General features: G+C 35.6%; 1 protein-coding gene across 1 annotated transcript; it reads left to right on the top strand.

Moving 5' to 3' along the window:
* The first annotated feature begins 6,220 nt into the window (after positions 1–6,220).
* Positions 6,221–8,246, top strand: LOC132179556 (2-oxoglutarate-dependent dioxygenase 19-like). Its single transcript, XM_059592297.1, has 4 exons — positions 6,221–6,486; positions 6,570–6,805; positions 7,422–7,749; positions 7,844–8,246. Exons 1-4 carry the CDS (start codon positions 6,268–6,270, stop codon positions 8,096–8,098), a joined length of 1,038 nt encoding a protein of 345 aa, XP_059448280.1. The 5' UTR covers positions 6,221–6,267; the 3' UTR covers positions 8,099–8,246.
* Positions 8,247–11,323: the final 3,077 nt, after the last annotated feature.

The raw sequence follows: 11,323 nt of genomic DNA, 5'->3' as shown, positions 1-11,323 counted from the left end.
AAAGCCGAGCCCGAGCTCACTCGCGAGCGGCTTGCTCTCTTAACATCCGTACCCACAACTAATCACTTGAAAGCTGCCAAGAGGTTCCTAGGTACCTCAAAGGTACACCTGAACATGGTCTGCACTCCAAACCAGGATCCCGACAACTCCATGCCTATTGTGACTCTGACTGGGCTGCTGACCCCCTTGACCGTAGGTCTACAATAGGCTATTGTGTTTTCTTTGGTTCCAACCTGGTGTCCTAGCATGCAAAGAAACAACCAATTGTTTCTAGGTCCAGTACAGAAGCAGAATACTGTGTCATGGCTATCACCACTGCTGAAATCTCATGGCTTAGAATGCTGCTCAAAGAAGTGCAAATAGTTCTACACTCTCCTCCCCAACTCTAGTGTGACAACTTGGGTGCCATTGCTCTTGCCTCAAACCCCATAAATCATGCTCGCACCAAGAACATCGAGATAGATACCACTGCATCAGAGAAAAGATCCTCCATAAAGACCTCACATCACCCTATATTTCCACCCAAGATCAGTGTGTTGACATCTTCACTAAAGGCCTTACCTTAGCAAGGTTCCTATTTTTAAGAGACATACTCATGGTCACTCCTCGTCCCATCAGTTTGAAGGGGGCTATTAAGGAAAGAGATCAACTGTCCACTGTTTCAATAACAAATCAACAATGGGCTCGAGTGCACTCACCAGAGAGCTCGAGCGCACTAGCAACGGCTAGTAACGGCTACTTCACATCACGAGTGCGCTCAAGCCCAATCACTGAAGTGCTCGAGCGTAGTCACCAGCAGCCATACGCTTCCTACTCCTACTATAACTCTTATTTCTATCTTGTAATGCAAGCACATAACCATTAAGCAATCTCTTTGCATTCAACCACATCTATTGTGGTTGATTGTAACTAATCTCCTATTGTATCAATGATTGTAGATAGCTACTTTATCACATCAATGCTTATCTTGTTAGCTTGATGTGATCAACTATACTTGTATCTCTTTTCTATTTAAGTTCAATGAGAAAGCAGCAGAATGCATTCTGCCTAAAAGCAAGTTTTCATTCCATTCTCACACCTTCCACCTATACTTAACACAAAAGATCCCCAAGAAGATCAAGCAATTTCAGAAGACCCAACATTTTCATTATTTTTAAATATTAATAAATTATTATTATTATTATTATTAAATCCTTTTTTTGTGTGTTTTTCTTTTTAGCTAGCTAAGGTTACCTCTTATATACTTCTTGTACATTTGGGTTGTGTCGTTTATGCATATATGAAAATTTATTAGACACCTAATTTTATAAGGTTATTTAATCATTCTTAATAACTTGTTAATTAGGGAACATGATCATCTCCAGTTAATGGTCAGGATATCTTTAAAGAAATCATGGGGCCATACATAGGACATTTGTCCCATTAATAAAAACAATAATAAACTATTATATATTTTTAAAATAAAATTATAAAAAATTAAGGGGTGGTTGGCCACCCATTAGGGGTGGCCGGACCACCCCAGTTGGGGCTGGTTGTGGCCGAAGCCACCCCATGGCCCTTGGGGAGGTCCAGCCACCCCCAAGGGCTAAATCTATAAAAAAAAAAAAAAAAAATTAAAAAAAAAAAAAATCGCTTGGGCCTTGGGTGGCTTCACCACCCCTGACCGGCTATTGGGGTGGCTTGAGGAGCCACCCCCAGCCTAAAATGGTGGTCCGGCCACCCCCTATGGCCATATTTTTTTATTAATTTTTTTAATCTGAAATATTATTATTATTATTATTATTATTATTATTATTTTGTAATGGGATATGTGTGCTATTTGTGGCTATATGATTTCTAAGAATAAATCACAGCCATGAACTGGATATTCTTCTCCCGTCCATTATGGATTGGAGAGGATCCTATTCCGTTAATTAGTTAAGAAAAGTGGTTTCTTATTTAATTCTTACTTTAATGGGAAGTAGAATTAATAGTGAATAAGAAAACCAGTCATCTCTCTAACCTATAAATATACACAATATCCATCAATTGTGTGTCTAAAGTGGGTCAAACGAGAGAAATCAGTTTCTGGTATTTGGACTTTCAATCAAAAGTTTTTAAAAAGGTATACATATAGATTCTAGTAGGTTTCTTTTATTATTGTAAAAAACATGAAAGTTCAGATCATGGTATAAAATATATGTAGATTTATTTTCACATTATATTGACCTTCGGTATGTTGTGTCTCAACTTTATGAAGAGTGGGGGGTGGAATTATGGTCCATGGAAAACGTTGACAATTTTTGAAAATTTGAGGAAAACATGTTTCAATTGGTAGTTTATGAGGTATGTAAACTATTCCTTAAAAATATTAGGGGTAATTTCACTTTAAACTCTTGAATTATCACGTGATTTGACAAGTCTTCTTAAACTTCAAAACCTCTCAATTTGAACCCCTGAACTTTCAATTGCAGTCAATTTACCACATTGTCAATTTTTACCGTTCAAACCCTTAAAAAGAAAAAATTATCCTTCAATTTTCTTTTTATTAAAAAAAAATTGAAAAAAATGGAAAAAACAAATTTGAAAAAAAGGGTTACAAGGTGGACCAAGCTTGAGTCACCTTGTGATTATATATATATATATATATTTGAAATTAATGGTAAATTTAGAATTTTATAAACAAAGTCATTATCTCACTTTTAACGTTTAAAATCTGACGGAGGGGTTCAAATGGACTGCAATTGAAAGTTTATGAATTCAAATTGAGAGGTTTTGAAGTTCAAAAGAGCTTATGTAATCGCATGATAGTTTAAAAGTGTAAAGTAAAGTAACCCCAAAATAATACCATCCCATGTAGTTAAAAAAAAAAAAGTAGTGTTAAAAAAATATCCAGCCAAGATTTAATTGGGCAATTTTAACTCAAACGGCACAAATGCCGTTTGCGTCTTTACTATCTTTTGGGTACAATCGTTAACTGGCAAAAAAGACATCTCAGAGCATCTCCAACAGTAAGAGGTATTTTACCTAGTCAAAAAAACATAATTCTTTATTTTAGCTACTCATTTTTTAATACCAACTCTAACAGATTTTTTATTTCATTCTTTATTTTATTAAATATTATTTTTTAATCTTTTTTTTTTGGGAAACTTCACTAAGGACTACCAAATTTTCACCCGTTTTGAAATACCCCCCCTAACTTCAAAATCTCTCAATTTAGTCCCCTGAACTTTCAATTGCTCTCAATTTGGACCATTCCGTTAATTTTAGCTGTTAAAAATTCAAAAAAAAGACCAAAAATATCCCTGATTTTTGTTTTTTTAAAAAGACTAAACTCCACATACCCCCCTCAAACTACCACCTAATTGACAATGTCCCCCCCTCAAACTTTCAATTGTGACAATATTCCCACCAAACTACCAAAACATTGTCAATGTCCCCCCAAGACTAGCAACAAAGACAAAAATGCCCCTATAAATTTCTCAATAAGACAAAAATACCCCTATAAATTCAAAAAAAAAATGATTTTTTTAAAAAACGAAAATTTTTAATTTAAAGATAATATTTAAAAAAAAAACAAATTTTTTAAAACAAAAATTTTTAATTTTTTTTAAAACAGAAATTTTTATTTAAAAAAAAAACTATTTTTTTATTTAGTTTAAAAAATATATATATCATTTTATTAAACGAAAATTTTATTTTTTAAAACGTAAATCTTTATTCAAATAAAATTATAAAACAAAAATTTTTGAAAAAAAAAAAACGAAAATTTTCAATTTTTTTCTTATAAAATTGATTTTTTTTTAAAAAAAAAAAATTGTCCATCGTTTGGAGATTTTTTTTTTGTTAGTTTCAGTCTTTTTTTTTTTTTTTTTAATTTTACTAAGGGTAATTTCGTCATTGAGGGGAACATTGACAATTTTTGGTAGTTTGGATGGGACATTGTCACAATTGAAAGTTTGGGGGGGACATTGTCAATTGAGTGGTAGATTGAGGGGGTTATGTGGACTTTCCCCTTTTAAAAATAAAAAAACATTTTAGAAGTTGAAATTTTATACAAAAGTCGGGGGTATAAACGTCATGTGACGTTTAAAATCTGACGGAGAGGTCCAAATTGAAAGCAATTAAAAGTTCATTAGACTAAATTGAGAGATTTTGAAGTTCAGGGGGGTATTTCAAAACGGGTGGAGGTTTGGGGGTCCTTAGTTAAGTTTCCCCTTCTTTTTTTTTTTTGATCCGCGACTGCTTTTACATCATCTTGTAAACTGCAATAGAATTGATTCACCCAGCATACCTGTGTGTTATTTTTATTTTTCAATTTTTAGTTTGTCAATTATATACATGCTATTCAATTTTTTGGGGAGTTTTTAGTGATTCAAAATACTTAAATTTGTATCATAAATTCATGAACATAAAAGAGAGAAGAGAGAGAACGTTGATGGAGGGAGAGAAGAGAGAAGAGAAAGAAACATTGAGGGAGAGAGAGAGGAGAGAAAATAATGTGGAAATAATATTATATTCAACAATCTAGTGTGCTACAGTGAATAGCATTATGAAGCTATTCATTGTAGTCGTTAAGGTATAATAGCTAATATGAAGCTATTCTGTTAGAGCAAAAAAATGACAAAAATAGCTAAATATAGCTAATATCTTCCTTTTAGCTACACTGCTGAAGATATTCTCATTTGAAAGGGAAATGCTAAAATGCAATAATTTCTCCTCATTCTCCCCATAAAATGCTAATGTGGCAAACATCACATGACCCACTTGCATTATTTTATTATTATTTTTTTAAAAAAATTAAAATCAAAATCAAATAAAGATAAATTAATAAAAAAATAAAAAGAAATAGAAAGGGGGGCCAGCCACCCCAGTTTAACATAGGGGTGGCTTTGGCCAACCCAGACCGTCGGTCTGGGGTGACCGAAGCCACCCGTAGGCCCTTGAGAGTGGTGGCCAAAGCCAAATTAAATTGCCATGCGAAGGGCCCAAAAAAATTTAATTTTTTTTTTTAAGATCTGCCACCCCCAAGGGCCTAGGGGTGGCCGAAGCCACTCCTATGCTAAACTGGGGTGGCTTCGATTTCTTTTTTTAAATTTTTTTATTAATTTATCTTTATTTGAGTTTGATTTTAAATTTTTTTAAAAAATTAATAAAATAATGCAAGTGGGTCATGTGCTCTTTGCCACATCAGCATTTTATGGGAAGAATGTGGAGATATTATTGCATTCTAGCATTTCCCCATTTTTAAATAAAGATCTGTGTATGTGCGTAGCTAGAACTCAAAGTGTCCAACAGAAGAAGAGTGCAATTGAATCTGTCCAAGTTTCTAATTGCTTTGATGTTTGTGGAGCCCTTGCTGGCTTCTCTCCCATGTGCAGGTTTTTTGTTTTTTTTTTAAAAAAAGAAGATGTCTTTTTCCACAAGTTAAATTACCCATAGAGTAAGGACACCTACAAACAATTAAAGTGTTGATTAAATTATTATTTTTTTATTTTTTTTTATCGGCTTAAGTTTTTAAGATAAGTGATAATTTAACATGGTATCAAAACCAAAAGTTTTCGGATTGAACTTTGACTCCCATTTTAATTAAATATTTCACATGTTGGGTTTTACCTATTAAAAGAGAGTTTGAATTTCACCCGTAAGGGAGAGTGTTAAAGTAATAATTAAATGATTAAATTTACATCTTCTTATCAACTTAAACTTTTTGGATAATTGGTAGTTCAATATGGTATCAGAGCTAAAGGTCCTGGACTTGAACATTGACTCCGTCAATTTACCTCATATTTAAATTAAATATTCAAATTTTAATGTTAGGGTTTAATTTAAACGAGCTCGAGTCATAAACAGGTCACTCGTTTATAACACGTTTAATATAATTATTTATTTTTTTAAGTATAACTTAATTTAGGATTGACAATTTAACTCACGATCCACGAACCCAACATGAACGCGACATATAGTTTTAAGGTTAAGCTAAACAGGTTTGTGTCATAAATGGGTCACGTGACCAGTTTAACAAACATGTCGTGTTTGAGTTAGCATAAACAAGTTGAGAGGTTAATCAGGTTGACATGAACCTGACACATATACTTGTTTTGCCAGCCCTATTTGAGCATATGCGTGAAAAAATATATTAAAATATTAATTAAATGATAACTGATTTTATCATTTTGAGTTAACATTTTCAAACTAAATCTTGGCCACCCATTTTTTAGCAGCGGCTAAACCTTAAAGGCGTCCCCTATTCTGCTATAGTGCTATTCAGCAACGTCCGTACCGGAGATGATAAGCATCAAAGCACTGGCTGAATCACCTGGCCTCACCTCCATCCCTCCCAAGTACACCTTCACTCGGAGCCCCAATGATGAAGCAGTTTCAGATGACCCAGAAGAGTCAATCCCCATTATTGACTTTTTTCTCCTCACCTCCGGTACTCCTGATCAACGATCCAAAACCATCCATCAACTCGGCAAAGCATGCCAAGACTGGGGCTTCTTCATGGTAAAAGCATTCACTACTATAAATAAATACTGTTTACATAGTAAATCATGTGTATTAAGGTTGATAATTAGTAAGATGATCAGGTGATAAATCACGGTGTGCCGGAGAGCCTGATGAAGGCGATGACTGACGTGTGTGGAGAATTCTTCAATCTGACAGAGGAGGAGAAGCGGGAGTATGGGGGGAAGCATGTGTTGGACTCAATCAGGTGCGGCACCAGCATTAATGCTTCAGTGGATAAAGTGTTGTTTTGGAGGGATTTTGTCAAGTTCTTTGTACATCCCCAATTTCATTCACCTTCCAAGCCTGCTGCCTTCAGGTATGGATAGGTTTACAGTTCATTTCTGGGATATTTTACAATCTTCAAGAATCATTGGGTAGTTTGTCAACAACATACTACTTATATTATAATAATTTGGTAAAAAAACGTAAAATTAGTCGGGTGGTTTCACTTACTTGTAGTATGTTTATTGATTTTAAAATATTATAAGAGCTTTATGTGTTATGCAAAAATAATAAATTAGTTTTTACTATCAAATTTCGTAACAAAAGAAAAATTTGATAGATTTGTTAATAAATTTGATATAATTTATTATGGCTAGGGTGGGTCACGACTCTCGGCCACCCTCAATATGGACTTTGTTATTTTTGTAAATCACATAGAGCTTTAAGAACATTTTAAAATCACTTGGAGCTTATTTCAAAATAGGACTCTCGGCAACCCTCTGAAGGTAAGCCGTTAACCACCCCCAATCTATAGGGATGGTCTGCAAACCTTTGCAAAAATGCGGTCTCTTTGAGTATAGTTAATTATTCAAGGGCTCTTGAGTCTTGACTTGTAATCATGAGCTTCAAATTGTTTGGAGAAGATTCTACCGTATCAACTATAAAATTGCATAACTTTTCTGTTTTTCTCTTGTATGTTTTACAACCAGAGAGATTTCATTGGAGTACAGCAAAAGAAGCAGAGAATTAGCTATGGAGTTGCTGAAAGGAATATCAATGAGCTTGGAATTGGGAGACACCTACATACAAAACGCCTTGAATATGGAATCGGGTCTCCAAATACTCATTGCGAACTTGTATCCACCTTGTCCGGAGCCGGAACTAGCAATCGGGTTGCCGCCGCATTCCGATCACGGCCTGTTGACCCTCCTCATACAAAATGAGATTTCTGGGCTTCAAGTGCAGCATCAAAGCAAGTGGGTCAATGTCAATTCCACTCCCAACGCATTCGTCGTTAACATTGGCGATCAAATGGAGGTGCATCCCATATCAAATCATGCATTTTATATTAATAAATTTATTATCGTCTTTTTCTTTGGAATTTTCTAATGGGAAAATTGTTTGACGCAAGATTATGAGCAACGGCAAGTACAAGAGTGTCGTACATCGGGCATTTGTGAATGAAAAAGCTACAAGAATATCGATGGCCACAATTATTGGGCCGCCATTAGACTCGGTTGTCGGCCCAGCACGAGAGTTTGTACACCGTGAAAACAATGCACCTGCATACACTGGAATGAAGTATAAGGAATACATGCATCTGCAGCAAAGCCACCAGATTGATGCGAAATCCTGCTTGGATCATGTTCGCATCTTGCCTGCCTAAAATACTTGCCTCCACCTTCAAGATTTTTTTCTGCTTTCTTTTCTCTCATTTCGGTCTCCAGCTCATAAAAGAAAACCATGCGATGTTGCCTTTCACAAACTTAATTTGCTATGGCAATGTGACAGTACCTCTAATGCAAGTGATATTTGTACCACACGTATCTATGGTATGTTTTTTTATTGCTAGGATTTATACCAATTCTTATAAAAGATAATTCATTGCAATAATGAATCATTTATGCTTTAGCAACCAACACAATGCTGAATACTAATCACAAGTTAGAATTATCGTAAACGACACTTCCACAAAATTAAGACATAAATTTTGGTTTCAAAATAAATTTTTGAGGAAACTTAACTTTAAATTCCTAAACTACCACTCGTTTTGAGAAAACAACTCAAATTTTAAAAACTCTCAGTTTTACCTCCTGATCTTTCCATTTGATGCAATGTACTCCCTCCATCAATTTCTGGACGTTGAAAGTGATAAAATGATCATTATACCCATGACATTTTTATAAAATTTCAAATTAAAAATTAAAAAAATTGAAAGGTTATTTGGTCTTTTTAGTAGTTTCTGTTAGGGTTAACGGCAAAAATTGATAAAGAAGTCAATTGCATCAAATTGAAAGTTTAAGAAGTAAAATTGAGAGTTTTTCAAATTTAATGAGATTTTTAAGATGCATAGAGTATGTAATAGTTTAGGGGTCTGAGTGAAGTCATTCCTAAACTTTTTGAACAACTCAAACATCAAAGCCCTCTCAAGTAGCCATATTCAAAAGATCACTATGTTAAAGAAGATTAAAGTATAGGCCAAGTAAACTTATAATCCACGTATGCAGGGTGGAACTAGGTTTTGTTATGTGGGAAAATGGTACTAAGATCTTAACAGAGAGAGAATAAGGCACACATGATTGATGTTTCGTCTTCACTAGCACAATAGTTCTTAAAGGAGTGGTTTAGGTCGGTTTGGTCAAGACATGACCTTGTGGGGAGTTGGTTCAGCCGTAAAGGCTAGGGATGTGCTCGCAAGTCATCAATCAGCACAAGTGGATCATGATAAATCATCATTCATCGTTCTCTCTCTCACGCCGTTTCTTGCTCATTTGTTCTTTACGATGGAGACTTGGACATATTTTGAGATAGGTTTAGATGAAGAATTTAAGATTTGGAAAGTAAAAGGGAAAAATTGGCAAAGAAAGGTCGCAACCATCAATTCCCTGCTTTGCCCCTTCTTAGTCAATGCAAAAAATAAAAGTACAAAAATAAAAATTAAACTCGTCCTTATTTTTCTCATATGATTTTTAGAAAAATAATATTTAATTAAGACTACAATAACACAAAAAAAAAAATCCCTAACATTTTTTTTTTTTTTTAATCATAGAATATTTGTGTGGGTTGAATCATAGCCACACGCGTTCTTATTTTTGAATCCGAGCCACATCCATTTTTTTTTTCTTCTCTATTTGCCTAGTCAACAAAGGCCCACCTACTCTTTCCTTATTTTGTCTAATCTTCCCAGATTTCTCTACATTCTCTCTCACTCTCTCTCAGCTTCTCTCCCTCGATCTCTCTGGAGTATTTCTCGTCCATAGCCTCTACAATCCTCCATCTCCCATGGCTTATCATCTTCATTCAAATATTCTCATCTGTGAAGGGGAGACGAAGGCAGAAATTGAGGGGGGACGAAGACAAAAATATTGCAGAACTCTCATATCAAAATGGTATCTAAATGACATTCTTATAACTTTTTGACCAGCTACTTCGCCCCTGCACGCATGTAACAAAGAAGGAGAAGATGATGAACAAAACGGTGCGTTAATTTTTTTATTAAAAATGCACCGTTTCAATAAACTTTATTAACAAAAGGTACAGTTGACGTGATTTAAACTGTAGTCTTTTACTGCGTGTTGACAGCCAACAAAAACGCTCATTTTATCGGGGTAGGCATTACAAGATAGAAGTACAGGTTTTATTTTGTCGTTTGCTTTGTTGAATCCTTCATCGCTCGTGTAGAGGAAAAGTGCTGCTAATAGTATTATGATTATCTATTTTTTTTTTTTCTTTTTTTCTATTTTTTTTTTTTTTTTTTGAATTGGGACTCAAAAATATCATAACTGAAAAGACCAAGCTCGAAAGCTACAAAGCATCCCTTTAAATAGAGGGGAAAAAATCCTGCCATAAATGATCCTCTCAATAAGACACTGCCAATTTAGCTAGATTATGGGCTTTGTCATTGGCTGTTCTTCTGACGTGTTGGCCCTTCCAATCCTCCAAGCTCTGAAGCATGATTTTTGCGTCGTGTAGTAGGTGCCCAAATCGATTCCAGCATGCCTCTTCCTTCCTTAAAACTAGAACCACCTCCATTGAGCCCCCCTCAAACATAACCTTTGTGAATTGCAATTGACATCACAGCTCCACAGCAGCCTAAGCAGCTTTTGCCTCAGCGGACGCAGGGTCAAAGATGTATGGTCTAACCATACACTTCATTGCAAGCACACTACCTTCATGGTCACAGATGATGATGCCCCCTCCCATGCATTTTCTCTCCAAGTCTATAGCCGCATCCCAGTTGCATTTGAGAAACTCTTTTGGAGGTCATCTCCACGTCGTAATTTCCAGCATCAGTTGGGGTTGGGTCCCCTCTACAGCCCCTTCATTCCGCATCTGCAAAATCCTTCAACTGAACTGTTGCTTGCTGAATTACTTTGGATGGGGATAGAACTCCTCTCCGTAAGCCATCTTGTTTCGCCTCAACCACACCGGTCTTGCCAAGCAAGCTACGAACTCCATCTCCTCTGTCTCTAGCTTCCCCACGAGCTTCTCCAAAATATTGAGGAAATCGTCTTAGTCACTTGTGCACTTCTAAATTTTCCTGCCACACTCTAGCCAGACATCCTTGGCTAAACCACAGCTCTAGAGCACATGCCCAATTTTTTCTACTTCCAGTCCACATATGACATATCACACAAAGAGGATCATTAGTAATTTTACGTTTATACAAATTCTCTTTTGTGGGGAGAATATTACTACACTCCTTCCATAGGAACATCTTCACTACCCGCGGCCCATTAATACTCAAAATCTTCTTCCAAAGTGATGTAGATTGAAGTGTTTGGGATTTCATGAAGAAGACGGGAATGCATGGTAGTGTGGACATACCCCGGAAGATGGTGACGCGATCCCAGACTCACGCTGCAGAAAAGGGAGTTCCTGGAACTGCGAT

Source organism: Corylus avellana, chromosome ca4, assembly GCF_901000735.1.
Source record: "Corylus avellana chromosome ca4, CavTom2PMs-1.0".
Taxonomy (NCBI): domain Eukaryota; kingdom Viridiplantae; phylum Streptophyta; class Magnoliopsida; order Fagales; family Betulaceae; genus Corylus; species Corylus avellana.
The sequence above is the reverse complement of the archived record's forward strand: the minus strand, read 5'-3'. Positions and strand labels throughout refer to the sequence as shown.

What these genes read in the sequence shown, in the direction of transcription:
- LOC132179556 (XM_059592297.1), top strand. Translation starts at nt 6,268, where the DNA reads ATGATAAGCATCAAAGCACTGGCTGAATCACCTGGCCTCACCTCCATC. An exon ending in AAGACTGGGGCTTCTTCATG is followed by an intron (nt 6,487 to 6,569) that starts GTAAAAGCATTC and finishes TAAGATGATCAG; the next exon opens with GTGATAAATCACGGTGTGCC. An exon ending in ACATTGGCGATCAAATGGAG is followed by an intron (nt 7,750 to 7,843) that starts GTGCATCCCATA and finishes GTTTGACGCAAG; the next exon opens with ATTATGAGCAACGGCAAGTA.